The sequence below is a fragment of the Macrotis lagotis genome, chromosome X, assembly GCF_037893015.1.
Source record: "Macrotis lagotis isolate mMagLag1 chromosome X, bilby.v1.9.chrom.fasta, whole genome shotgun sequence".
Taxonomy (NCBI): domain Eukaryota; kingdom Metazoa; phylum Chordata; class Mammalia; order Peramelemorphia; family Peramelidae; genus Macrotis; species Macrotis lagotis.
In genome coordinates this window covers 657,910,444-657,938,292 of record NC_133666.1, presented here as the reverse complement: position 1 = coordinate 657,938,292, position 27,849 = coordinate 657,910,444, and the positions used below count along the sequence as shown (strand labels likewise).

The 27,849-nt window shown below is 47.1% G+C and overlaps 3 protein-coding genes across 6 annotated transcripts in view; 2 read left to right on the top strand and 1 right to left on the bottom strand.

Moving 5' to 3' along the window:
- LOC141501327 (E1A-binding protein p400-like) overlaps nucleotides 1–2,001 on the top strand; it is a 143,763-nt gene extending 141,762 nt beyond the window's left edge. For all 3 annotated transcript variants that reach the window (XM_074205220.1, XM_074205222.1, XM_074205221.1), the window contains exon 55: nucleotides 629–2,001. In XM_074205220.1, the coding sequence (XP_074061321.1) occupies nucleotides 629–901 (273 nt within the window). In that variant the 3' untranslated portion in view covers nucleotides 902–2,001. The remainder of the gene's footprint in view (nucleotides 1–628) is intronic.
- On the bottom strand, nucleotides 1,824–12,591 carry DDX51 (DEAD-box helicase 51). 2 transcript variants are annotated; one of them, XM_074205223.1, is made up of 16 exons: nucleotides 12,477–12,578; nucleotides 9,568–9,935; nucleotides 9,289–9,416; nucleotides 8,913–9,063; nucleotides 8,127–8,272; nucleotides 7,869–7,940; nucleotides 7,140–7,246; nucleotides 6,577–6,685; nucleotides 6,211–6,356; nucleotides 5,726–5,921; nucleotides 5,291–5,406; nucleotides 4,923–5,039; nucleotides 4,625–4,726; nucleotides 4,431–4,494; nucleotides 4,166–4,300; nucleotides 1,824–3,564 (listed from the first exon to the last, which is right to left on the bottom strand). In XM_074205223.1, the coding sequence occupies exons 1-16, from the start codon at nucleotides 12,497–12,499 to the stop codon at nucleotides 3,538–3,540; spliced, it is 2,007 nt and encodes a 668-aa protein (XP_074061324.1). In that variant the 5' UTR covers nucleotides 12,500–12,578; the 3' UTR covers nucleotides 1,824–3,537. The 2 variants fall into 2 exon arrangements, with proteins under 2 accessions (XP_074061324.1, XP_074061325.1); XM_074205224.1 differs by lacking the exons at nucleotides 1,824–3,564; nucleotides 4,166–4,300; nucleotides 4,431–4,494; nucleotides 4,625–4,726 and adding an exon at nucleotides 4,727–4,814 and having other exon boundaries at nucleotides 12,477–12,591.
- Nucleotides 12,331–22,851, top strand: NOC4L (nucleolar complex associated 4 homolog). The gene is made up of 15 exons (XM_074205225.1): nucleotides 12,331–12,780; nucleotides 13,934–14,054; nucleotides 15,719–15,825; nucleotides 16,798–16,905; nucleotides 17,629–17,778; nucleotides 18,354–18,456; nucleotides 18,812–18,846; nucleotides 18,998–19,048; nucleotides 19,343–19,454; nucleotides 19,886–19,946; nucleotides 20,379–20,489; nucleotides 21,132–21,298; nucleotides 21,881–21,963; nucleotides 22,189–22,302; nucleotides 22,660–22,851. The coding sequence occupies exons 1-15, from the start codon at nucleotides 12,676–12,678 to the stop codon at nucleotides 22,777–22,779; spliced, it is 1,548 nt and encodes a 515-aa protein (XP_074061326.1). The 5' UTR covers nucleotides 12,331–12,675; the 3' UTR covers nucleotides 22,780–22,851.
- The last annotated feature ends 4,998 nt before the right edge of the window (nucleotides 22,852–27,849 follow it).

The following is a 27,849-nucleotide window of genomic DNA, read 5'->3' as shown; positions in this document are numbered from 1 at the left end:
TTTGTTGCTGTATTGTCTTTCCATTGTAGATAGGAAGTCCTTGGGGTAGGAATCATGGCTTTTATTGTAATGCATCTAGCATAGTATTGACATTCAATAATTGTTAAGTAATAATTCAGTGCTGTTTTTGCTGCCATTTATTAGAATAAAAAGCCTGAAGGCCAGTTGCCAGGTTTTTTTTTAAGATGCTATTTTCAGTTGTCTTAAATAGTGAAGAACACTAGATAGAATTCTGATTAGTCTGGTATTCTTAGTGATGCAGACCTAATCAACTGTATCAATGGGTCATTTGGATTGACAAATAGATTCTGTAGTAGATAGGCAGTCTTAATTGAGCTTGGGAATGCAAGGCATTTCACTTTGAGCTAAGCTAAAGTATCTAATTATTTGGGAGTTCAGGGGGGAGAAGCAGACATTGGCAGCCTGTGTTAGTACCCAGTTTCTTTTTGTGTCCCTATCCTCTTGATTATTGGTGATACTTAAGCATAAGGGCTGGTAAATGGGATTTGGTCTCAGTGAGAGTGACAGCTGTGACTGCTATTTGCTCCATCTCCAGAGGGAGCAGATGTCTGGACCTAAGCCTTTTAATGTGGAACCATCTCCTTGTTCTGTCCCCTCAAATCTTTAGATTCAGCCTCAACCACAAACTGTGAATATGTCCCAGACTGCGGCCAGCCCACATCAAGTACAAGTGCTTCCTGCCACAACACTGGCTCCTCAGGCAGTTCAGCAGAAACTTGTACAGCAACAAGTCGTGACCCCAGCCACGCCGCAGCTGCAAGTTGCAGGGGGACCAAACCCTGGACAGGTCCCTTCAGCCTCAGAAGGGCAAAGTCAGCAATCCAAAGGGCAGATGCGGATGTCTGCAATCAGATTAAAGGCACTGCCCAAATCCAACTGAAGGGATGCCTATATACAGACAGCCAGAGAATTTGGAAATGCCAGAAAACCATCTAGCGTTTTAAAGCACCTTTAAAAAGTTATATTTTAATCTATAAATGTATGCAAACTCAAAGGTCTTAAGTTTTAGGAGAAATTGGCAAAATCCTACTTTTTAAAAGACGAGTTGCTCTTATTGGACTGTCATTTCTAAGTATTAATGCAAACAACATAAAGATTAGCTTTGTTCTTTTCAAAGTTCCAGAGTTTGTCAGAAATATTGCCTACCCTCTTACTAATGTAGATGGTTCAATATGGCAGCCCCAAATACTAGAGGCCACTTTGTCCATTCAAAAGTAGGGCTGAGTGGCCTGGGCTGCAAGCTTTCCAGGTAAAACTGGCTTCCCTCCTCCATGCAGACATTCCCTCCTAGAACAAGTCTGGGTGTGATGTGATCTCTTCAATCCCTAATCCTTCAGTGTGACCATCTGCGCCTAGCACTGCTTTGCACATTAGTAGGTGCCTAATAAATGTTTGTTGAATTGAATCTGGATGTATAGTTAAGATTTTTAACAAAAGTTCATCTTCTGTTCTTGTCATTCTTTGGACCTGTTAGTAGTTGTGTGCATTTTCAGAAGCTGTGTGTATGTGTGCGTGTGGCCATGTGTGCCTGTTTGCTTTCATTCTTCACTTTGTGATAATGGTTCTTCTTGGAATGTAATGAGTGTGTTGATCTTAGTTCTATGTATAGTAAATCTGTAACCTTTTTTGTAAAAGGAGTATTCACTTTGTATCTCGGGAAAATTTCCTATTTGTCTAGTTTGATACTTCCAGTTTGGGAGAATTTTTAACGGCTGGGGTTTAATTTAAGTTTCATTTGCTTTTGTGATGTTTCTGTGTTGAGTATAAAATTTATTCAGCCTTCAACTAGGGAAGAGAGGAAAGTAAACAAAACTCAAGAATAATTCTGAATTGTGCATAGAATACACTTTTGTATGATTATTTTACTAAAGTGAATAAGAAAGTGAATGTATATTCAGGTAGATGTTTGGAGGATGAGGTCACAGTCTATTACTATCCTAAAGGAACTTGTTTCAATGTTAAAGAAATGATACAATATGATGTTTGGTCCAAAGACTTTTATTCACATATAAACCTTTTGAAAATAAAGTTTGCTAGGGGGCAGCGGATAAAGCACTAGCTCTGAAATCACGAGAACCTGATTCAAATGTGGCCTCAGGTACTTGACACTACCAACTCGTGAGACCCTGGGCAAGTCACCTAACTTCAATTGCCTCACCAAGGAAAAAGTCCAAAAAGCTCCTCTTAAATGATTTTGCATTTTGCTTTGACTGTAGCTGATGTGAAATTGAGGATTTTTTTCCATTACATTTCATAAAATGGATTTTTTTTCTTGCAATATGGGATCATTTGGTGGTTTAGTTAAAAAATCATTTTTCTTTTATGGAACAACTTTAAAGATATGACATTATCGATATTAGATGTAATGGAATTGCAAGAAATAGAGGATCTCAACTTTATGTATTTCCTACATGTCCAGTGGTTCTGGCATAAGCTAGATTGGAGTATTGAGTTATTTTCTAGTCTGTCCTTTCTCTGGGTCATTCACACATTTCCCTGAATCTAAAACCATTCTGTCACTCATTTATCTTTCAGCACTTTCAAAATGGGCAGTGAGGGCTCAAGGGGCCATTTAGGTTCATTCAATTTGGCAGTGAAAGGAAGAACATTTTACATCCCTGATGTGTTGTTGTCCATTTCAGAATCATGCCAAGTTAACTTGTTTTTCCTTTGGAATATTTGGCCCTGTGCCCTACACAACTGCTACGTGATTTGCCCGAGGCAGCTGGTTCTCTGGTCCATTCATCTATCAGCAAAGTTGGAAACACCTTTCTTAACTTAAAAAAACTCTCCCAGTGGTGAAATGGTACTAGGAAGGCAGGACCAAGTATAAATTACTGACAAATGTGGGCACTTGTACTTGCTATGTAGGATTGTATAGAATTGTGATGTATCCTACCAAACAGGGAGTGGAATAAAGTGTACATTTTTATAGTTGCTGGCATTCTTTCCAATTGAAGATGGTGTTTGGTAAAATTTCTGATTTTTGAAACTTAAAATGAATAAACAGCCTAGAGGCACCCAGGGTTTCACTCAGATGGACTGACAGTTGACTTGAATCTAGCCTGATGATTGATTAATCCTTTCTCTTCATCTCCAATAGGAAATTTCCATTTCTGAAGTCCCTTGACCTTGTCTCTGTGAGGGTCCTACCCACCTCCCTGAGCAGCCCGGGCATTTGAAGCTTAGGTGTGCAGGCTATCTACCCCTGCTTGGCTAGGACAGTGTCCCCTACTCTGCATTCATTCAGAGCCATCCTGGATATACCCCATTTTTCTCATTTCACTTGAGATCAGGACGTGTTTCTAGTAAATCAAGTACAAAGACTCTTATTTTCTTTTTAAAATTAAAGTTTCCTTCCCCCTCCCTGCTATGGTGGCTCAGCAATGACTAGGCTCAGTGGCTCATTTTCAGGAGGCAGTTCAGGACAGTGATTGAGTCCTAGGGCCTCGTCCATCTTTGGCAGCAGGCGCACCCCAGATCCCAAGGCCCGGTGGATGAGCAGCTTGGCCAGGCTCAGGCCTTCTTTTTCTTCCATTCATTCTATGAAAACAAAAGCTGGGGTGAGAAAAGAGCAGGGATCGGGTCTCCCTCCACACAGCAGCCTGCCTGGAACTGTGGGGGCTTAGCCTGCTGAGGGTCCTTCCTGTCTAGGATGCTAACCCAGCAGGCTGGCTGACCTTTTCTTCAATCCTGGTTCTTCCTGGGGCACTGCCTCTTCTGCTTTGGTCTTTTCCACGTGAGCAAGACCAACCCTTTTTTTTAGGTAGAGCCAGATGCCTGGTCTCTGTGGCTCTCCTCAGATGCAGGCCCCCCAATGCATTCATTGCCCCATGGTCTATGCTCCTCTTTTCTAGTGAACTCCCAGGACCCCAGACCTTGGGCTAGTGGGTAGCTAAGACTCTTGGCCCTGGGCAGTGGAGGTATGGGACACTCCCAAAGGAATGCTGTCAACTATGTGTGTCTTTCAGCTATGCTGCCTAAACCCCTGGTTTAGTTTTGCTTCCTCAGCCACGAGCAGGTATGAGAAAGCCATGACGGCTACAGTCCCTGCTCCTGTGGCCCTGGGGAGCTGGCTGGCTAGCCCTCTGGCAGCTGAAGAGCTGGCATCTTGAAGCCCATCATGCCCAGCTGAGGCCCTTACCCGGACGGTTTTCTGGAGCTCAGCCAGCGCTTCCTCATACTGAGGCACCAGGGACTTCAGGTGCTCACTCTGGATTAGATGCTTTCCTAGCTCAGGAGCTCTTGCCTCTCTCAGCATCTGAAGGAATTTCTGCTCCTGGAGAAGAGAATGGGGGTCAGTCTTCCTTCGAGCCATTCTTCCTAAGTAACAGACAATGACACTGGGGTATGAATGAATGGAGAAGGTGGCAGAGCTGGGAAAGGGCAGGTGTCCCCATGGGGCTTACCTGGACATTTAGGAGCAGAGTAAATGCCAGCCCTGTCTTCCCAGCTCTGGCTGTTCTGCCTACCCTACAATCAGACACAAGAGGGAGGCAGGTGCTTGGTTATTCCAGTTCAGGGTCTAGGTCAGTAACAAATGATTAGACCCCCAAGGAAGAGGGACAGAAAAACCCTGCCCCAGTGCCTCCCCTTCCCTCACCGATGCACATAGGTCCTGATGTACTGCGGGGCGTCGTAGTTGATGACCAGTTTCACTCCTTTCACGTCGATGCCTCGAGCAGTGGCATCTGTGCTGATCAAGCTGTAATGAGGTGAAGGGAACAGACCCAGGTGGCTCTGGGCATCCTCTCACTCAGCACCCATGCTGGAATGACTGTCAGGAGGAGGGGCTGAGGGGCCGCAGGTTAAAGACAAATGGTGACCAACCCTTTGCAGGCTCAACCCTTCTGTGCTCTCTGATCTTATACCTCCAACCTCTCTCCCTTTGGGATACTCACAGTTGAATCTTGCCCTGTTCAAACTGCTTCAGGATCATCTTCCTCTGGCCAGGTCCGAATCTGGAGGAGAATTCAGCCACAGGGATCCCCCCAAAGGCCTTGACCAGCAAGAACAACCTGGAGAGGAGGGAAAGGAGTACTTGGGGGGAGAGTGCATCTGCCCCAAGGGCCCTCTTCCTTGCCTTTTTTGTTCAATTCATATTTTATTTTTGCAATGATATGTTACTAAAGTTTTTCAACATTCATTCACCTGCATATGCCTATTTTTTAAGTTACATAATTACCTTCCACCCTTCCTTCCCAGCCCCCCCTTAGCAGCTGAATGTCCAGTGACTATTGTACACACTCTCCCTTGTTCTGACCCTCACCTGTGCGAGTGCTCCCGGGAGTTGGTAAAGCACAGAACCCGTGAGAACTTCATATTCCTCATCAAGTGCAGGATGACCAATGGTTTGGAGTTGAGGGTGCAAGGGACATAGAAATGCTGTGGGAGACCCAGAGAGAGCTCGATGAGTCCCTGTGGTGGTCTGCCAGGAAGGCACCAAGTTGGTTCTTACACCAGCTTTTTTTTTTCTTTTAAGGTTTTTGTAAGGCAAATGGAGTTAAGTGGCTTGCCCAAGGTCACACAGCTAGGTAATTATTAAATGTCTGAGGCTGGATTTGAACCCAGGTACTCCTGACTCCAAGGCTGGTGCTTTATCCACTATGGCACCTAGTCGCCCCACACCTGCTCTTCTTAAGAGTCCTTTTCCCTTTCCCCGTGGGATCCCACCAGGTCGTCCTCTGCTCCCTCCCTCTCTCACCGAGAGCCCTGTGGGGAAGGCATACTTCCCCTCCGCGTCCTGCTCAGATCCTGGCTGAGCTGGGGATTCTTGGCTCTCCAGGCCAGTGGAGAAGAGCCGGGGCTGGTAGAGGCCCAGCTCCTGCAGCTTCTCAGGATTCCGTGTCAGCGTGGCTGAGAAGAGCAGCTTCTGGAGTGGCATCTGAGGTCGGCTCATGCTGGAAGAGACGGGGCAGAGTGGAAGGACGCTGTCAGTGGCCCACTGGCTGCTGACTCTGGAGATGGCAATGCAGCCAATCCAGGTTCTTCTGGGCCATTCTTCTAAGGCTAGTTCCCCCCCCCCCCCAAGTGAACTCTATTCTGAGCAACTCTAGATGGCTCCTCCCCTCCCCATCAGATCTGGCAGCCTTGTTTAACAAAAATGGCCCACCATGGTACCATTCTCCTCAGTAGGTGGGGGACAAGGTGGGTATAACAATTAGTGGTAGAGAAGACCCAACCCAGTACCTGGCTGCAGTAATAACTCGGGGTTCCACCCTCTGGAAGAGTGGGCTGGAGCCTGGGGCATCGTTGCCATGGAAAACTGCTTTCACCACCCGGGGCAGCCAGGACTGGTGCATGCTGTCAATCATTTGGTCAGCTTCATCAATGATCTGTGGAGTAGTGGGGGCCATGCTCAGAGGAACCCTGGGGGAGCTCCTGCTTCCAAGCCCCACTGCTCACCCAGACACCCTGTGCCTTCCACACCAGCAAACAACAGGGAATACCATCCTCAGGGAGGATTTGGCCACCAGTCATTATATCCAACTTGGCCACCCCAGTCAGCAAAAGCCCAGGCACTGATCCAGGTCAGGCCTGTGGTTGCCGACTTACCAGAAAGCGCAACTGGCTGAGGCTAAATCCCGGAGTCTGATCAATGTGGTCCACCAGCCGGCCAGGGGTGGCCACGACGATGTCTGCCAGGCTGCGGTACCCAGAGTCCCTGCAACACCATACAACACTGCAGCTCTGGTGACCAAGCTTGGTTCAAGATAGGAGGAGCCTCCCTCTTCTCCCCTGGGAGAAGGCCCGGGAAGGGCCATGCTAACTCCCTCCCTGAAGAGGCACAAGTTGGTTTCTATCCTTGATCCTAAGCATCCTCACAACAACTAGAGAATGGTACCAGAAGGGTCTTGTATTTGCAGTGGGGCCAGAGACACAGTGGAGCATGCTCAGTATGGGAGGAAGAACAGATGGGCTCTCCTGTGTGAAAGACAGGCTTCTGCTCGTGGGAAGGGAGGAAGGCAAGGAGCTGGGGGCCAGAAACTCATTTTTCAGAGCTGAAAAGGCCAGGGCCATGCTGAGTGTGGCAGAACACCATCAGCCAGGGCGTGGGAGCTAGCTCCACTGGTCTAGGGCCCAGTGCAGGAAGTCAGCACAGACACAAGAAAACCTACGTCTTCTGGACGAGGATCTCCTGCTCCTTCGCTAGAGATTTCTGCCCCGTGATCTGGGCGATGCGCAGAGCCGTGCCATCTGCATAAACATTGAACACTTTGCTCACCTGGAGGGAGGGAAGGAGGGAGGAGGGTTCAGCCCTGGTGAGTGGATGCATCTGGGATATCCATGCAGCCCAAGTTCCCCAAAAGGAGGTACCGCCAGCCTCTCTTAACTCGCATCCCCAGCTCTCGGTTTGGCGTCCAGCACCAAGCAGCTGTGGGTGGACCGACCAGCTTAAGACCTATTGTCCCCAAGTTGATGTGTGAACAAGAGCTGAGGGGCCTTCCCTGAGGAACAATGTCACTAGGATTCAGCTCCCTCTACAAGGAGCCCTCCACAGGATGCCACAGAGCAATACCTGCAGCTCGATAAGCTGGGCAGAACAGCAGGGACAGGAAGAGCCTCTGTCCTGACTACCTCACTCCCCTTCTTAGAATATAAAATAAAACACACAGGATTACAGTGGAAATTATTGAAGTAAAAGTGTCACTTCTCCCCTTCTAGCTTCAAGGACTCCTGGCAACCAAAGCACAGAACCTCAAGGGAGTTGGGAGCCTCCAGACCCCAGGTTAAGAACCTCTGGATCAGGGGAGTAGGCCTTCCAGGCCACCAGCTCAGGTCACCCCCTGGAGGCATTTCTGTTCTGAGGCAGCTCAGCCAACCAGAGAATACAAAGTACCACCAACCTGCTGGGCCAGCTCCTTTGTTGGTAGCACCACCAGGGCCCGTATATGACACACGACCCGCTCCAACAGGACCTGGGGACATATACAGCAAAGCCCCCAACTGGGGAGGCCTCTTCAGCCAAAGGCCCTCTGAGAAACTTCCCTCTGCTGAGCTCTCCTGTTGACCTGGGGCTCGTGACCAGGAAGATCTCAGCTGCCCTCGGGAGGCTGGTCCCCCAGACCAGCAGAGCTCCTTGCCCCTTCACCCCAACCAGTTACCTGGATCACAGGGATGACAAAGGACAGTGTTTTCCCACTGCCTGTGGGGGCAGACACACAGATGTCACTGGGCTGGTAGCCAGCCCTCCCCACCAGGAATCCATGGGCTGCACTCTCCAGAAGGGCCGGAATCACAGCTGCCTGAACTGGATGAGCAGAGAACAAGGACAATGGAAATGGGAGGCGATACTTATCTGTCACCTGAAGGTCTACTGCCAAGAGCTCTACCATTTAGAGAAAGAGATTGGGGTCCCTGTGCCCTGCAGAGAGCCATGGTGACATCAGGCCACTTCTCTAAGGATGACATCACCAGGGCCATACAGGACAAACAAGACTGAATCCCAGACTGAAGGCCAAGGAGGTCACCCTACTGCCCCAGTCAAATGGAGAGAAGGGGGGACCTCTGTCCAATTTGCCCAGATGGTGAGGGGGGCATCGCTGGTAGGGCCAGAAGAAATGTGCCTACCCAGTCTCCTCAGCAGGGCTCCCCCTGCCTCTGCACAGGTCCTCTGGGCCCCCACCCAGGGGACTCTCATAATTGTTGGTATTTGCACCACACTGCAGCTTTTGAGGCACAGGTCAAACAAAGGGTAAGAGGTCAGAGCTGCCTCAGACCTGTGTTTTCAGGGAAGGTAGAGTAGCCATGTGGAGTCTTCCTTTGCCATGAAAGATAACCTGAGGCCTCACAGAAGAATGTTTTTGCAGGCCTGGGGGCTACCACTTTGGAAACAGCAGACTGGAGGGGACCTTGCTGCTGAGGGAGCAGACCCCAGTTATCAGGGCTACCTGGAAAATAGGACAAGATGCCATTGGTCTTTAATTTCTTTTGTAGGCAAGGATGGATTCCAGGGATATCTTGGATTGGGATGAGGTCATCTTTGACACTCTTCTGGACCCGGCTGGGTTCAGCAAGCCACTTGGGCAAGAAAGGCTGGACCTGTGGAAAGAGCAACAGGTCAGTGAAGAGGGGGTAGGAAATCAAGGGAAGACCAGGACCGGGCTAACTGGCACACCACTACCACCTTCACCAAGTCAGCACCATTCCCCCACCACTCTCCCTTCACTGTTAACACCAGGAGATCTTTGGCAAAGGCCAGAGCAGTGTAGGAAGCACAACAACGATGATCCAGATGCGAGAATTGCTGTCATGTCGCCGGCCTACCTTTGGAAGGGCCTTCTTGACCGGCACTCCCAGGAGGAGTGCGTTTTGCTCGGGTTCGCTGGCCTCTTCCAAGGGCTCTGAGGCTCCTTTTGAGTCCTTTTCTTTTCCCTGCTCTTCACTACTTTTACCTGAAAAAAGGGGGAATTGGGGTGAAGGAATGTGAGAGATAAATTGGAACAACCCTTCTTTGTGACTCATGCAGCCTTTGAGCCTCACTAGCGCTGCACACCCTGTGATCCCAGCACCCCGGTGCCATCTTGGAGGTGGGGTTTCCCTCACCTGCAGCAGCTTCCAAGTTCTTCCCTGTTTTCTTTTTCTTCTTTGCCTTTGGTTTTCTGGGGCTGCTGGTCCCTTTTTGGCTGGACTCAGGGTCTGTCTCCAATTCTGACTTTAATAACCTGCAGGGGCTCCCATCCCCCCTTTTCCTCTTCTTGGCTTTTCTTTTCGGCTCCTCTGGGGCTGGAGAACTCGGCCTAGTTTTTGCAGGCCCAGAGTGGGCTGGGGTCTCATCCCCAGGAGAGCTGGCCTCAGCCTCAGCTTCCTGCTGTTTTTGCTTCCTCAGCTGTCGCTCCTGGGCCTGAACTTGAAGCCTCTGCAGGAGCACCTGGGCTTGGTCCTCAGTACTAGTCACTTCTTTTTCCTCGTATCTGGGATAAAGGAAATCATTGTTACTCTTCTCTGACCTTAATTTTTTTCACATTTTTTATTTTTTAAAACTTTAATCATAAACTTAATTTAACACTAAAGCCACAGTACTAAATCCCATTACACTTAATTCACACATTTAAGACCTGCAACACGGAGAATTTGGGGATGATTTAATAATGCTCATCTGTATGATGCTTTATAAAATACTTCTTCCCAACAATCCAACAAGATATTATTACTCCGTTTTACAGAGGAGAAAAATGAAACTTGCCCAGGGCCTGGCTGGCAATCAGTCAATTAGACCTGGAGCCTTAGCAGCCTGACTCCTGGTACAAGGCAAGGTTCTGGCCCCTTATAAGATACTGCCTCCCTTGGGGCCTCTTTGATCATCAGGCTGCCCTTGTATTCTTGGCCCCACTTCTCTCTATCCCTTTCCTTGGTTCCACTTAAATTGAGAGTTGGAAAATAAAAAAAGGCCAACTAGATCGACCCCCTCATTTTACAGATGAAGAAACTAAGGTCCAGCAAGGAAAAGTCACATGCCCAAGGTCACACAAGTGACGCAATTTGAACCCAGGGCCACAGACTGATGTCGGAGTCACAACTCTTTCCACTACATCAAGCTTCCTCTTTATGGTTTAAACTTTGGCCTCTTCTACAAATGACTCACAATTCAACATTTAAAACCCCAAGCATTCTTTTGAGCCCTAGTTCCCTTTTTCTAAATGCTCACTATTGGTCCCTCCAGTACCTCAAACTTAATAACATTGGTTCACAGAGTGGAAAGCTCCTCAGAAGCCATCAAATCCAAGACCCCCGCCTCCACTATCCCTGATGCCAGTCACCCAGCCTTTCCTTGGGGAGGACCCACCCCCTCCTGAAGCAATCCAGGCTGCCTGGGGCAGCCCCAATTGTTGAAGTTTATCCTGACATCCAAGGGCCTCTTTCTAAACTTTGACGCGCTCTCCATCCAGGTCACACAAGTCCAATCCCTCCTGCCAATATTCCCAGACGGACATCATGTCCTCCTTGCACTCCTCTTCTTCAGACCAGCTGCAATGTGCTTCCACTAAATATATATATATCATCTTTCCTCAAAAACCTGCCTCTCTTCCCAAAATGCCTATTTCCATTCATTGAATCCTCACCATCCCATAAAAACGTGGGCAAAAAATATCATGGAGTCCTCAGTCGTCATCTCTTCACTCGCCATTTCCCTTTCCACCTCTCTTCACTGCCATAATCACCACTGTTCGTGTCTCCTTCTCTAAGCCCAATGCCCAAACTGGTCTGCCCATAGTCCCTCTCTGCCGTTATCACATTATCAAGGATTGTTGGAGCTAGAAGGGCCCGGGGGTGGGGGGTGGAAGGGTCTTCCAGTCTGACTCCCTCAGTTTTACACATGAGGAAACTGAGGCCCAGGGAAGGGAAGCTACATGCTCAAGGCATGCCAGGTGGCCCAGTGAGTGGACAGGGCCCTGAGCCTAGAGAAAGCAAGACCTCAGTTCAAATCTAACTTCAGGCTCTTATCCTGCTCTGGGATCCCGGATAAGTCACTCAAACCATTTGCCTCAGTTTACTAACAGTAAAATGAGTATAACAGCCCCTACGCCCTCAGAAATGTGAGGATCAATGAGAAAATATTGCCAAGCGCTGAGCAGAGCTCCTGGTAGACACCATATAAGTGTTAGCTACTATTAACATGATTTTTAACACAAACAGCTGAGGTGGGATTTGAATCCAGTTCTTCTAACCCCCAATCCTGTGCTGTGCACTCGGCACCGCCTGCCTGTCTCTCATCCCATCATCCCACCCATGTGAGCTCATGAACAGGTGTCATTATCTCTATTTTCTAGAGGAGGAACTGAAGGTTCTAAAAGACCTGAAACAGTTCACCATCTCCATACAGTCCCACGGGCCTAGAGATGGAAGGCCATTCATCCACGTCACTTCTGTTTAAAGAGAAGGACACTGGGATGGAAGATGAGGCAAATGACCTGCCCAGGGTCACGCTGCTGGCGTCCGAGATGAGCAATGCACCCTGCGGACCATGGCCCGCTCCCTTTCACCATGCTATTTATTATAACAAGAGAAGTCGTGTTAACTCATCATATTAGTTCCATTAATGTAATGTGTCACATTTCTCGTGATTTATTATTGTAATTGTGTTAAAGCAATACAATAATGTTAATAAAGACTAATCAAATGTATATGCCTTATGCTATTCCATAGACAAACAGAAAACATAATTTATTCTAATAATTCTGGGCACTCGGAGGGGCGGGGCTTGCCTCAAGGCTCCTCCTTCCAGGGCTCAGCCCCTCCCAGGCTCCCTAGCCCCGCCCCTTCCGGTTCCTGCCCTGGCCCCGCCCCCACCCGCAGGCCCCGTTCACGCTCCGCCCCGCCCAGCCACCAACGTGGGGGTACAGGGAGGACCGTCCTCGGGCCCGTAAGAGGAAGGCGGCTCAGGCGTTTGTGCCGGAAGTCAGCCCCCCCCCCCGGCTCGGCTCAGAGCGAGCCCCGCAGCGCTCCCCGCTTACCGGGCGATCCGGAACAGCGCCATCGCTCTCCCCGCGCGGCCCCGGATGGCCGGCACCAGCTTCCGGCGCGGGGAGATGACGTCACGCCACCGCCGCTGCCCGTGACGAGGGCGAGGCGGAGCCGGGTCTTCTCCACGCTCCCTCTGCTCCGCCCCTCCGGGCCACGCACGCCTCGTGTCGCCCCGCGGAAGAAGAGCGCATGGAGCCGGAGACCGGGGCGGCGGCCTTGGGCCGTTGGCTGGACGCCGCGCTGAAGAGCCGCAGCGGCGCCAACGCCGTGTTGGACATTCTGGGCGTCCTGCAGGTGCGGGGCCCGGGGAGCGGCGTGGGGGGGCGGCGCGTGTGCGCATGTGCGGGCCCGGGGAAGAGCCCGGAAGGGGAAGCGAGGCCGCGGGCGGGGCGGCCTCGGGGAGCTCGAGGGCGGGGGAGCGCGGCCACGCCCCCACCCTCGGGCGGCTTCCGGCCCGGAAGTGAGGCTGTAGGCGAGCACGTGGGCTGTTGACAGCTCAAATAATGCCGAGACTTGTAATATTGAGACTCACATTTAAGCTATTGATAAACCGAAGAAAATCAAAATTTATAGTTTAAATAATCTCAGTAAATTTTGTTATTGACAGCTTGTAGTGCAGGTAGCTTAAATTAGCCCCTTGTTTATTGATAACAAATAATTCCAGTGCATTTTAGACTATTGATACTTGTAGCACAAATCGATTATATTTTAAGCTATTGATAGACCAAAGTTAATCATTTGGGTTGTTGATAGCCTAAATAATTCCAATACATTTTAGATTATTGATACTTGTAGCACAAACAAACCGCTTACCTTTAAGCTATTGATAAACTGAAGTAAAACACTTGCGTTTATTGACAGCTTAAATAATTTCATTAAATTTTAGGCTATTGATAGCTTGTAGCACAAGAAAACCACTTACATTTAAGCTATTGATAAGTTGAGGTAAATCACTTATGTTTGTTGGATACCTTAAATAATTTCAATGCATCTTAAGCTAGTGATAGCTTGTAGTGCAAGTATTTTAAATTAGTCACTTGTTTATTGATAACTTAAATATTTTCAATAGATTTCAAACTATTGATATTTGTAGCACAAATAAACCATTTACATTTTAAGCTATTGATAAACTGAAGTATATCACTTATGTTTGTTGATAGCTTAAATAATTTCAATATATTTTAAGCTATTGATAGCCTGTAGTGCAAGTAGCATAAATTAGTGACTTGTTTATTGATAACTTCAATAATCTCAGTACATTTTAAGCTATTGATACTCGTAGCACAAATGAGCCATTTACAGTTTAAGCTATTGATAGACTGAAGTTAATCACTTGTGTTTATTGATAGCTTAAACAATTTAAAAAATTTTTAAGTTATGGAGAGAAGTAAAACAATTGAAGCTTGTATTACTGACCCCATTCCCCCCTTCTTGTCCCCACCCTCAGTCTGATCAGGAAGATGATATTCTCAGCGCTATCCACACCTGCAGCCGGCTCTTTGGGGCCCTGCTGGAACGAGGGGAGCTCTTTGTGGGTCACCTACCGGAGGAGGAGGCAACTATGGCAGGTGAGGATGACTTAACTAAGTAGACAGTTCTTTCCCCCACTGAGGGCCCATCCTGGCTCCAGTTATCCACATTAATGGAAAGTGCAGAGAACAGTAGTAGTGTCTCTACCCTAGTGACTCCTTTTAGGAGGGAGGTAGAAGAGTTGGGGATGATCCAGAAGAGGATAAGGCAACCAAGATAATCAAGGGCCTTGAGATGCAGCTATAGGAAAATCTCTTAAAGAAATTGGGGCTGTTTAACCCAGAGAAGACTCAGTGGAAAGTGATAGCTCTTCAGATATACTGGGAAATCTGTAGGCTTGGGGTCAGAAGGATTCAAATCTTGTCTTTTGATAGGAACATGCAACCTGGGTGAGACCCTCCCTTCCCTAGTTAGATTTTTTGTCCTTCATTTTTGAAGAAGACCACAACAACGGGGAGGTGATGCCATGATAAACACATAATTAAATTTGAGTGAGGGGGTGCTGTGCTAAGTCACCAGCCTCACTTTCTCCTCCAGAGCCATGGGGCCAGCTATGAATCAGGATGACTGGAGATGGCCCTGGATGCGAGGCAGTCAGAGTTAAGTGACTTACCCAAGGTCACATAACTAATGAGAATCAAATGTCTGAGGCTGGATTCAGACTCCTGTCCTCCTGACTCTCACTGTACCACCTAGCTGTCCCCCTTTCCTGGACTTAAGTTTCATCAGCTCACAGCCAGGCTCACAGGGTGGTTGTGAGGCTCAGTGGAGATGATAGATGGATGCATGGATGGATGGATGGGGGGAGAGAGAGAGAGAGAGAGAGAGAGAGACTGACTGATTCCCTTTGCCAACTATAATGTACTTGGATATCAGTCATTACTTTGTGCTCCAGGTGTTAGAACTCAAGTGGCCAGATATGAATCAGGAAAATGAATCAGCAAAAGAGATTTAGGCTTGATGTAAGGACAATTCCAATAACAATTTGAGTTGTCTATAGCTGCCTGAGAAGGTTCTCTTTTATTTATTTACTGCTGCTCATGCCTTAGAGTTTCTGGGGTCTTAAACCATACAATTTCAGGTTCAGTTTAGCCCTGCTCTATGAGGCTTGTGATTCTGTGACATTCTCTATCAGCTGAAGGGATTTCCAAGGGCTTTTCTTGTGGCAGTCCTGTGGTATATTGTTCCCAACTCACAAATGAGGAGACTGAATGTCACAAAAGGTTAAGTGACTTTTCTAGGACCATAGTGATAATAAGTGACCCAGCTAGGACACTGACCCAGGTCTTCTGACTTCCAGGGCTAATACTTTATTTTTAAAAATTATATACTGTATAATAATTTGAAAATCCTTTCCCTTAATTTATTTCAGAATATATTTTTTAATATTTTTAGAGGAGGGAGGGTATAATTATTTCAATTATTATCTTGTAGAAGATAATATTTTCTTGTAGAAGAAACAGAAGGTGCTTAATCTTGTAGCCTTTGGGCCTGTGACTAGCATGAATGTTGTCTTTAGGGAGGCTGCTAGGGAAATCCCCCATATGCTTGTGAGATTTTGCCCTGGTATTGCTGTAGTGATTTCTTAGACTCTTTGCTTCAGCAGCATGAGCTGCTGTTGTCTGGAATTTCAGAGTAAATCTCAGTTGGAATATAGGTTGGGAGAGAGAGATTCTAGGACAGAAACAATCCTTTTCCCCAGGGTCTGGAGGTGCCCTTCGGAAGTACAAGGTGTGGATGAGACACCGGTATAACAGCTGCTGCAACTGTCTCTCAGAACTCTTGGGCCATCGTTCTTTCAAGATCAAGGTGAGTTTGAGACTCAGAGAAGTACATTCTTTGGCTCAGCCATCAAGAAGAGGTACCTTCCAGCTTCTGTCCTCTTCCCCATCTTCCATTCACCACCAAGACATCTTATCTTAAGTTAACCAGTGCTTGGAGGGCAAGGTGGGTCCATAGTTGGAAGGAAGAGTGGAAGGGATAGAAGCCATCGGCCCAGGTCTCACTTCCCACTCTCCTTAGTACAGAACAGTTTTTCCCTTTGCTTTAGATTGGGACATTTCATTTCCCACTGGACTCCTCACTGTTTTCTCTCTCTAACTCTTAGAGATTTGGAGTATGGTTTCTAGAGATTGACATTTGGCCCAAGTGTTAAAGTATGAAATTTGATGTGACTGTTTATAGTTCACCCCTCATGAGCTGTCCACCTGAGAAGACAGGCCGGGCCATTGACAGGCAATGCAATTATCTCTGACTAGTATGAGGCAGCACAGACAGAGCTCTAACCCACTGGAAGCTTTTGAATGAATTGGGTTTATTCTGTTTTTGTGAAAACAGAGCTATTAGTCCTAATATATTCAAATTCCCTTTAATGGGATTTAGGGCAGTTTAGGACAAACATTACAGTTACAAATCCCAGTATAGAAGACATGACTGCGTCATTCTGCACAGTGAATTCCAGTGGCCTTTTTTCTAGGTCCACCCAGCAGACTGACTATAGTTGTGTCCTTCATATGCACTCAGGACCAAATAAGAAGTGGAGATTGGCACCTTGGTATAAAGAAGTTAGGTCAGTTCTAAAGAACACTTGCTGTCAGTCTTCATTCCCTTCCCTTGCCCCCAAGCAGCTGTCCTTGGTACTGAGAGTGAGTTTCACTATGGTCTGGGCTGAGAGATGGGACTTGGAGAATTGGTAGACCTGGTGCCAGTTGCTTCCTGCTCTCTGGTCCTCCTGTTGTGGTTCCTTGTGTTTACTTATACTTCTCTTCCCTCCCTGCTTAGGAACTGGCTCTTTGCACACTCATGAAGTTTTTGCAGCTAGAGGGGGCACACCCTCTGGAGAAAGCCAAATGGGAAGGCAACTATTTGTTTCCTCGAAACCTCCTCTTGGTATGGTGCCTGTGGGACTGCTTGAGTAGGGAAAGGTCTTTATGATAAGGGGGGCTGGGGAATTGAGGAAAGCATAGTTTTTGGCTATTGATGCTGTGGAAGCAAGCAGTTGGTCAGACAGTTCAGAAATCACTTATTTGGTTTTAGAGGATATTATGTATTTTGCTGCAGTCTTTATTTAACAAGTGTTTATTGAATTCTGTGTGCTGAGCTCTTTCTCTTTGTGGTTTGACTCAGCTTCATTTAGTTTGCATTCTCTAAGCATACCAGCTAATGGGGGATGGGGTTGGGAGCAGAGAAAGGGAGCTGACCTGGTATTGAAAGTTAGTCTCAGATAATCCCTATAGAAAATAACGGAAATTTTCTTTATTGATTTACTGAGTTCAGATCCTTTTCTTTTTTCCTTCATCAAGTCTATATGCATACTGCAAATCAAAAAAGGCAATCCCCTGAAATGCCTTTTATCTCTGCCAATAAGATTTGAGAAATTGAAATGTTTCCCTATCCCATTTTACCCCATCAAGGGACCCAAGGGAGGGGAGGGGCTGTCTCTCTGTCCCTTCCCCACATGCAGGCAGTTAAAAGATCAGCCATCTTCCCAAAATCTCAGTGTATATTTCCCAGCAAGTCACCCACAGGAAAGCAGGAATGATTTCCAGTCGATCTTGGGGCCTTTCAGAGAGTAAACTGATCACTGATGTGATCTTCTGTTTTGACTCCTAGTCGGTGGTGGAAGGCCTGGTTCCAACAGAGGTAGACTCATCTTTGCTGATCTCCCGGTTCCAGGAGTACCTGGAACATGATGATGTTCGTTACCATACAATGCAGGCTGTTGTGGATCTGGTGGCCAGGGTCACAGACACACACAAACAGGTGATGATGGGTGGGGCTCTTTCTGAATGTCATGAACGTGGTGGAAGACTGTGGCCAGGGTTTTAGTCTTCATTCAGATCTTTATTTGATTTAGTCTGATTTTCTATAGGATTATAGTTGGGACGGGGGGGGGGGGGGCAACCAGGTGGCACAGTGGATAGAGCAATGGCCCTGGAGTTAGGAGGACCTGAGTTCAAATCTAAGCTCAGATACTTAATACTTGTTTAGCTGTGTGACTTTGGGCGAGTCATTTAACCCCCATTGCCTTGCCCCAAAAAAAAAAGATTATAGTCTGTTTTCCTTTTGTCCTGGGTCTTTTATGTAGATAATTGCATTTAAAGGACATGATATGAGAGATAGAGCCAGATTGATTGAAATCCAGCTGCTGTGAGCCACATACTTGCAGAAGAGCTGGCAATGAGGCCATGAGCAAGGATGGGGTGTTGGGGTGGTAGAAGACAGGAGTTTGGGGGAAATTAGCAAGGGAGAGGGATGCTGATTGGAGCGAAGGGAACTGTAGAGGGCTGGGACCTGCCCTAACCCTCTTTGTCCTAGTGATTTTGTTTTTTCTCCAGGGGGTCCCCCCCACATTCTGGAACAATACCTTCACCCTGATCTCAGCTGTGAGCCTACCCCGCCAGCAGAGTGACATCTCCAATTTCTACGTGAAACATAAAGGTGGGAGTCTTTAGGAAGGGGCAGGGAATCTGTACGAGTTTATACCTTGGTCCTGATTTTTGAGTGTGAAGGAAAGAGGTAGAGGAGAAATGAGCATGAAAGGATTTTGATTTTTTTGGGAAGGACTTTCCATTGAGCAGTATTAATTTCTGTCATTTTATGTGAGCTCCTTGATGACTTGATAGTCCTACCTGAGTAACAAGCCTAGGCTATGTGGAAGGAGAAATAAGTGCTAGATGGGGTCCTGACTTGTGTAGTTCGCTCTCAGTGACTGGTGTTTGTTGTAAGTTGGGGCTTTTAGGGTGCTTGGGAAATGTTTGACTTTTGCCCCTTCCCCCATCCCTTTTTCTCACAGAGATGCTGGACAAATGGAAGGTCACTCAGCTGAAGGTAAGGGTTGGGAGGGGAGGAATTGGGGGGCCCCACACAGCAGTACTTCTGGGCTGTTTAGGTGGGAGCTGAAGTTGCTGCCCCCATTTTGCCTGAAGTAGTGTTTTGAGAGTGTGCGCCTCTAAGCTGCTGCCCTCACCTTGTGTTTCAGGAGCATAAGAATGTCTTTGAGAAGATGTGGTTCAGTTTTCTTAAGCATAAGGTACCTGGAGCCTTGGGCTAGGGGTGCTCTGTGTGTGTGTGTGTGTGTGTGTGTGTGTGTGTGTGTGTGTGTGTGTGAAGGGATCTTGGTCTGGGTTCTGGGTTTGAAGAGAGTGGGTGCCTGCTCCTTGTCCTCTGGCTGAAGCACCCTATTGGGAGAGCTCTGATGCTGCCAGGAGCAAAGGTGCTGCAGCTGCTGAGGCTTGGGGCTAGGCAGGTTCACATCTGAAGGCCAAGCCTGGGGGGATGGGGGAGCCACCTGGCAGCCTGGACATTGGAATTGTCTCCACTGCAGCTGCCTGTTGGCCTTTACAAGAAGGTGCTCATGATCATGCACGATTCCATCCTGCCCCACATGAGCCAGCCGAGCCTCATGATTGACTTTCTCACAAATGCTTATGACATTGGTATGAGCCTTGGGTTGGCTGGATCTGGGGGGGGGGGGAGTGGAGGGGACTGGTCCTGTGACCAGGAGGCTGGGGGTGGGTGACAATATCAGTGAGTTTGGAGTGAGACTAAGTGTCTTTCTTGGTTGGAGAGTGTGGTTGAGGGACTCAGTGACCTGGACTTGGAGTCAGGGTTCTAGTCCTGCCTCAGCTGTTATGAGGAGTAAAGGAGGTATCCTGTAGAAGATGCTTTGGGAATCTGAGATGTTACAGAAATAGCAGATTCTTTTATGGTTTGTGTCTGGGGCTCGTTCTTTGAAAGTTGGGAGGGGCGTGTGTCCAGGGGTGGAGGGAGTGAGAACTGTCTAGGGGAGAAAGGACTTGGGTCTGGATTTGATTGTGTCTTGGTCAGAGGCTAGTATGGGTTGATATCCTCTGTGCATCTCTTGCAGGTGGTGCCATAAGCCTCCTGGCCTTGAATGGACTCTTTATTCTGATTCATCAGCATAATCTGTGAGTGGGAGTGGTGAGGAGAGAACAAGCCCCTGAGAATATGGTCCTGAGGAGGCTGGGAGGGATAGTGAGGGCATGGTCTTTCCCCTCTTTCTGTCTGATCATGGTGACCATGTCATCATCCAGCTGTCAGTCACTGCTAGCCCTTCTCTTGGGAGTTGGACATTGGGAGCAGAGTTGAATGAATGGAGGTTCAGGTTCTGGAGAATGGGAGATCTGTGTATGGATGGTCATTCTCCAGGAGATGACCATCTGACTTGGAGCAGCCTCTCCATGCCTCACTTCATTCTTTCCAGTGGCGATGATTTTCTTTTCTGCTCAGGTGGGAGGGAGGTTGAGGATCAGTGAGAGTGTGCTCAGTGTGCTCCTAGGAGGGCCCAGGCCTGATGTAAGGGACCTCCTGAGTCCCTGCTCTGGGTCTTTCTACCCCAGTGAGTACCCTGAATTCTACCGGAAACTCTACAGCCTGTTGGATCCGTCTGTTTTCCATGTGAAGTACCGGGCCCGCTTCTTCCACCTGGCAGACCTGTTCTTGTCATCCTCGTGAGTATATGTTCTGAGAGCATGAGAGCATGGGCATGGCTGGGGGATGTCTTCCCAAACCCTGAAGGGTACTTTTTCTGGCCTTGGCTCTGCTGAGTCTGGGGATCTGTACTGAAGGGAATGAGCTGGCTGGTGCTAACTTGGTCTTGAGGCCAGAAGGGCCGAGGAAGAAAGGGCTAGGGATCCAGTATGATTGTCACCGTGCCTTCTTGCCCTTAATATAGCCATGGGAAAAAGATTCAGTCTCCCTGAAGCCAGCTGTTGCAATGAGGAAGAGCTAGAATTGTGTTGGTCTTGATCCAGGCCCTGTAGCCCCTTGCACATGTCTGAGTTTGCTAGCTGGATCAGGGGTCCATCTCAGCCCCAGCACAAAATAAAACCAGTTGGCTTATTTAGGGGATAGCCTTGTGAGTCTTCATAGAAGCTTTTTAGAGATAGATCGGGAATTACTCTTCTTGTTTTATAAGTGGTAAGGCTGAGGCCTACAAAATTTAGTTAGTCCAAGTGAATGGATCATTAGGGATGCAGCTTGATGCTGCTCTTATTCTCAGGAATGGACCCCCAAGTATTCTGTGGGCCAGGCCAGGGCAGAGGATGCAGCAGCTTTTTCCCAAGTGGCTCTAACTGCATTTTTCTTGATAGTCACTTACCTGCTTACTTGGTAGCTGCCTTTGCCAAGCGCCTCTGCCGCTTGTCTCTGACTGCCCCTCCAGAGGCACTCCTCATGGTCATTCCCTTCATCTGCAACTTGCTCCGAAGACATCCTGCCTGCAAGGCCCTGATCCATCGTCCCACCGCAGAGGCCAGTGGTGAGGAGGGGTGAGGGGGCCTCAGACTTTCCAGCATTTGGAGAGCACAGACAGACAGAGATCCTCTTCCTGCAACTGAGTAAGGCATTTGGGGCTCAAGCCTGATGGATCCTCCTTTTGCAGGATGCCCCAGACAGCTGCTGGATCTCCTAACACAAGAGATCCTCTTACTATGATCTGGGCGAGATCAGTGGTGAGAGTGACAGTGTATCTTGTTTCTTGGGGACAAAGAGGGCAAGATCAGGCTTAGTGAGGACACCCTCACCAAGCTTCAGATAGGCCTTGATTTGAAGCTATTTTACCACTGACATTTAAAAGTGAAAAGTGGATGTTTTAGTAAAGGGCCAGAGGGAAGAATTGAAGGCCCAAGGATTCCATGGAGGAGAATCTACAACTCCTGATTCTTGTGGGTGGATGCAGGCACCCCCCCCCCCTCTTTCCAAGCTCACCCAGTACACTTCCTTAGACACAGGGAACTGAGCTGGAGAGAGAGGGTTTTAGTCACCAGCAAATCTTTTCTGGACCTTGTGTCCACAGTCTCTTGGAATGTAAAGTTTCTGATTCTTGATTTTTTGTCCCCAGGTCTGAGCACTGACCCCTATGACATGGAGGAAGAAGATCCAGCCAAAAGTCACGCCCTGGAGAGTTGCCTATGGGAGCTTAAGGTGAGAGGGCTCGAGCCTCAGTGGAAGCTGGTCTCTTTGCCTCCCAGCCAGAAGGAGCATCAGACTGGAAACTTCGGGGGTGGCAGAACCCAAAGCCCCCTCCTCATGCCAGGGGTGCCCATGGAGGAAGCCTTTAGATTAAGGGCTTCTTAATAGAAGGCAATGTGGATGGGGTGAGCTGGTTGAAGGGGAGGCATTAATCACACTCTATTGGATCTTTTGAAGACTCTTCAGAGACATTATTACCCCGAGGTAGCCAGAGCGGCCATGGCCATCAACCAGGCCCTGTCCCCTCATGAAGTCAGCATTGCCCAGCTGCTGGAGCTCTCACCTTATGAGGTGGGTATTTGGGTGTGGGTGTGGGTGTGGGTGTTGTGGGGGTCAGGGTGTTTGTGTTTCTACCCTTGATGTCCTCTCAGCTTCCTCTGGGGGGAATGCAGTGCTGGATGTGCTTGTGGAGGGAAACTTCTAGAAGGTGAGGCTGAGTGGCCTCAGGTTTGCCATGATGACTTTGCCATGAAAGTGTGGGGATGGGGGGTGCAGTCAGCATGCAACATCCGGTGACTGGAGCTGCCCAGTGTCAGATAGCCACAAACTGGTGATTGGTTTCTGGCATCACTGTGTATGGGATCTTCTTTTTTCCCTGAGCCTATAATCCTTAGTGGCATTGCTACATATGATTTATTTCCTCTTCAGATCTTTGAGAAGGACTTTAAGAAGGAAGAATCTGGCCCCGTGCCCCTGGAGTTCATCCAGCCCCAGGGGCTGCTGGGCCGCAGAGGTGACCTCTCTATAGAACACTTTGCCCTTGATTGACATTCTGACCTTCACTGCAATCTCCCTTACCATCCTTAGCCCCCAGGTTTGGGATTAAACATTTTTACAGAATGACTTGGTGTGTGTCTCTCTTTGTTGGGCATTGCCTCATGGGCAGATCCTGTTCAGGGTATTGGTGTTTTCTTGCCAAGGCTTAGAAGAACCTGTGTAGACTCTTCACTGGGGACTTGTGAGATTTCTCTCCAACACACAGCCTTTACCACTTAGCCATTGTGGGCTGTGGGGAGGGACGTTTTCTAAAACTGAAAATCATTTTATAGAAAATCATAGTCAACTGGGGAACCCGTATTGGCTGTGTGACCCTGGACAAGTCACTTCCCTGTCTTCCTCTGCTTCCTCATTTACAAATGGGGGGATGATGATAATGACCTCTGCCTCCCAGGACTGTTGTGAGGATTAAATGAAATAATTATTGAGGACCTAATCCAGAGGAGGTGCTCTAGAAATGCTTGTCCCTTTCTTTGATGGTTTAAAATGATCTTTATGCTTTCTTCTTTACCTACTAGGGTTGTGCCTTAGGGAGAGACCCCCTTCACTTATCCCTGTTCTCCTGGGGGCGGCCTTGCTCGCCTCTGCAGCCCTGTGAGCAGCCATGAAGAATTTCTTTTTATTCTGGTTCCCTACATTTTTTTTCACTCATAGCCTCTGTGAAAATACTTACTCAGTAGAACGGCATTCTCTCTGCCAGACCTGTTTTGTCCACACACTAATCTAGAAAGCACACAGAGAAGTTTTCCTGCCTGTCTCTTCTTTGTTGTTGGCTATATTTTGGGAAAAGCAATAAAAAGAAAGTTATTTTGAGGGCAAGTAGGAGATCACCCTGCTTTGGGCTGCCAGTTGAGAACAACCCTAAATGATCTTTTTTGTGGTGTCTTATATGCCTCCTTGGAATGAGAAGAGAAAAAGGCATACATACATACATATACACACAAACCTCCCACTTGTCCCACTTCGTGCGATAGTCCCCAGAGGGAAAGCCATCAGTGTGTGGGGTGGGGCCAGGCAAGGGAGATGTAGGCTTTAGGAAATAACCAGAAATTTAGGCCAGCCTTACTGAAATCCCCATGGTCTTAACAGCCAACTCTTGATTAGACGTCTGGACGATTTAGTCATTTGAACTTCATATTTGTGTCTGACTACATCTCTCATCTCCTGTGATTGTGACCTGAAGATGAATGAGTTCTTGAAAGGCCTGTGCCAGTTGACCTGACTGTCAAAACTACAGCAGAGTGACTCTGCCATCTGAGGTCCAGTTGGAGAAGCTCTTTCCCCTGTTCTTTTCAGGGTGACGCAAGAACACCATTTTCATGCTGCATGAGGATTGCAGGTGAGATTTGTATTGGAGGTAGTTAACCATATAGGTTGATCAGGTGAGACTGTCTCCAGTCAGTCAACTCTGGGCCAGCCTTGCTGTCGGTGGCCCAGAAGCCTAGTGGGCAGATGCAAAGACTGACTCATCAGAAATAGGTATCATGATCTTGATTCTGTATTCTAAGATTCCAAGGGGTCTCTAACCTCTTCCATTTGGGATTTCCCTTGGCCCAATCATGTTTGCAACTTTTGCCCATGTTCTTCACTGTTTGCTACACTCACCCACCACTGAAGTTCTTTACTATCTCTTGACCTTGCAAGGTTATCTGCTGTATCACTGCCCAACTTCTCTTTCCAACACATATTTTGTTTTTTCAAGGCAATGGGGTTAAGTGACTTGCCCAAGGCCACACAACTAGATAATTATTAAGTGTCTAAGGCTGGATTTTGACTCAGGTCCTCCTGACTCCAGAGCCGGTGCTCTATCCACTGCAACACTTAGCTGCCTCTAACACATGTATTCTTGTTGATATCTTTAATTCCTAATCTTCAAAGTTTCTCACTGGTCTGCACACACCTACCATGGGCCTGTGTGATATTTCTGATTCTTTGGGGGACATCGTTTTCTTTGTCTCCATACTATTCAGTCCCAAGCTATATAGGGATTTTTATTGCTGTTTTCAATATCTACCTTTCAGTTCCTGAGAGACAGCAGTAGAGACCTCAGGAGACGATTTCAGGCTGCTGCCGCCCTCCTTTTCCCTCTTCTTCACTCTAGGGAAGGGTTAGTCAGTGGGGTAATACTTTATGTTTTCCTCACCTTCACCAAAAGGTGTCTTAACTGTTCAGAGTGATCTGATTCACCCATATCTGGGTGGAAGTTGTGGGGAGAGTGGTAATGATCAAGGGAGACAGACCCTGAATTGAGTATTAAGGAAATCATCCACTCTTAATGACTGACAAGAGCAATATCTAGTCTGAGAGCTGCCTGAAGGTTATGCTAAGGATTTCATCTGCTGGGATAAAATGTGGTCCTAGCCTCAATATAAATCCTTGAGAGTTTTCTGAAATAATTCTGTTAGTCCTCAGCTGGCTCACCATTCTGTTTGCCTCCTTTTCCTCTTCTATAAAGTGATCTAGAGAAAGAAATGGCAAACCACTCTGGTATCTTTGCCAAGAAAATCCAAATGGAGTCATCCTATCTTCATTGCGAAAAAAATGGATGTCCACCTTAGAGGACAGGAGGCTGAATAATCCTTATTTGTTTTTCAAGGCAATGGGGTTAAGTGGCTTGCCCAGGGTCACACAACTAATTATTATTAAGTGTCTGAGGCCAGATTTGAACCCAGGTACTTCTGACTCCAGGGCCAGTGCTCTATCCACTGTGCCACCTAGCCACCCCTAATCTTTATTCTTAAAGGGGGAAAAAAACTTATTACAGCCCTGAGGTGAGTATTTTATAAGACTTTGCTCTTTGGTATCAGCAGACTTTGGAAAGTATTTGGTTTTCTGGGCAAAGGAAGAGCAAAATAAGTGACCATGTTATCCAAATAAGAATTTTCATCCAACTTCATATCTCCTTCAGTGTAGACGATAGTGACGTCCCTTCTGGCTCCAACTCCCTATTGTTTGGTAATTTCAATCGTGTCTGTTGACTCCATTTGAGTTTTCTTGGCAAAGATGCCAGAGTGGTTTGCCATTTCTTTCTCTAGGTCATTTTATAGAAGAGGAAACTGAGGCAAACAGAAGTTAAGTGATTTGCCCAGGATTATATAGCTAGTAATTTTTGGAGAGCATATTTGAACTCAGTTTTCTGACTCCAGTTGTTCTACCCATTGTACCACCTAGCTACCCTCTGCCCATTGATCTCACCTGCACAGAATAATGAACTAGATGCTTGGGGAAGCTTCACAGGGGGTGTGTACCAAAATGACTCATTAAAGGACTAGACAAAGAAAACAATATTAGTGAAACCAGAATTGCTTTTCCGGAGTTCCCAAAGCATAGTTGAAGGAATCTCTGTACCAAACCTCACTCACTCATTCTTTTCAGTCATCATTAAGTAGACAAATCCCTCAGAAACTTCTGATAGATTTAAATCCCTGCTCTGATATGTAGTAGCTCTATGACCAGGGAAGGGATGATGCCACTGCAACTCAATTTTCTCATATATAAAACTATGTTACTGCTTCTATTACTTGCCTCATGGAGTTGGGAGGAAAGCATTTTGTGCTACAAAAATGGGTCATGAAATATTAAAAACAGTGGACTTAGGAAAGAGACCTGGGTTTATTTTCTTTAAAAAAAATTTTTTTCATGTTATTTTGAATTTAAACATCAAATAAAGGGAACATTTCATTATATAGGGTGTCCCAAAGGCTTTAACTCAGCTTTAAACTTTAATAGCTTAAAATATAAAAACAGAAGATTGTATAGGAAGCCATGAATCTCCTTGATCTAGAGCCTACTTTTTAATGAATTTATTAAACTTGACATATAAGCTGACATGTTCCCTATGATTCCTTCTGGCTTTCATTCTATTCCTGGTTTTTTTGGTGGAAGGTGGAGAGTGGGGAAAGAATCTTATCCCCAATTTTCCTCTCTCATACTACCCCCCCCCCCCCCCCCCCCCCCCCCCCCCCCCCGTATTGAACGGGGCAACTGGGTGGTGCAGTGGATTGAGCACCATTTAAGAATCAGGAGGACCTGAATTCAAATATGACCTCAGACAGTTAATACTTACCGAGCTGAGCTGTGTGACCTCGGGCGAGTCACTTAACCCCATTGCCTTGCAAAAACAAAAAAGAAAAAGAAAAAACAAAGTCTTTGTAATGAATACACCGACTTAGGCCAAACAAATTCGCAGGTTAGCCACATCCAAAAATAGACATCTCATTTTGCAACTTGAGTTAATCTAATCATTCCTCTACCAGGAGCTGGAAATCACCCTTCTTCATTGCTCTCTGCAATCACAGCCAGATTGAAGTTAATTTTTATTTGCTGTGGTTTTTTTTACTGGTGGTGTTTATTCTAAGTTGTTCTCCTGGTGCTGTTTCCTTCAGTCTGCATGAGTTCATGCAAATAAATCTTCCCAGTTTTCTCTGAAAAGTTTTGTCATGTCTTATGATACATTAATATTACATAATTTTATAACATACCATTCTTTGTTCCAGTTGATATATTTTGTCGTTGTTACCTGCTCTCTGCCTACTACAACCAGAGTTGCTCTAAATACAAAACATTTTGTACACATTCTTTCAGTCTAGTTAACCGCTTAATCTGATGACCATTTCTCCATTCTGAGCCTTGTATTTCATGTCCTCCATAATCCTAGTTGAAGAGCTAGATGGCACAGTGGATAGAGCACTGGCCTTGGAGTCAGGACAGGGGTTCGAATCCAGTAGTGTAACCTTGGGCAAATCACTTAACCTTACCTTGCATCCAGGGCCATCTCCAGTCATCCTGATTCAAATCAGGCCACTTGGGTCCAGATGACTTTGCAGGAGAAAGTGAGGCTGGGGACTTAGCACAGTACCCCCTTCTTCAAATCCAATTCATATGCTTGTCATGGCAGCACCTTCCTGATATCGTGGTCTTCTTTGAGAATGAAGGACAAACATTATTATTATTATTATTGTTGCTATTAATCCAGTTCCAACTTATCTTCCCATTCTTGTTTCACATCATTACCCTTTACAGCATATAAAGCGATTTACAAGTGCTCAATATATTCATCAA

Coding starts and splice junctions, on each gene's coding strand:
- DDX51 (XM_074205223.1), bottom strand. CDS start 12,499: ATGGCGCTGTTCCGGATCGCCCG. Junction 6,686..7,139: donor GAGATCCTCGTCCAGAAGAC/GTAGGTTTTCTT, acceptor ATGGTGTTGCAG/GGACTCTGGGTACCGCAGCC. Junction 6,357..6,576: donor TCAGCCAGTTGCGCTTTCTG/GTAAGTCGGCAA, acceptor ACTACTCCACAG/ATCATTGATGAAGCTGACCA.
- NOC4L (XM_074205225.1), top strand. CDS start 12,676: ATGGAGCCGGAGACCGGGGCGGCGGCCTTGGGCCGTTGGCTGGACGCC. Junction 18,457..18,811: donor TTTCTACGTGAAACATAAAG/GTGGGAGTCTTT, acceptor TTTTTCTCACAG/AGATGCTGGACAAATGGAAG. Junction 18,847..18,997: donor GGAAGGTCACTCAGCTGAAG/GTAAGGGTTGGG, acceptor CTTGTGTTTCAG/GAGCATAAGAATGTCTTTGA.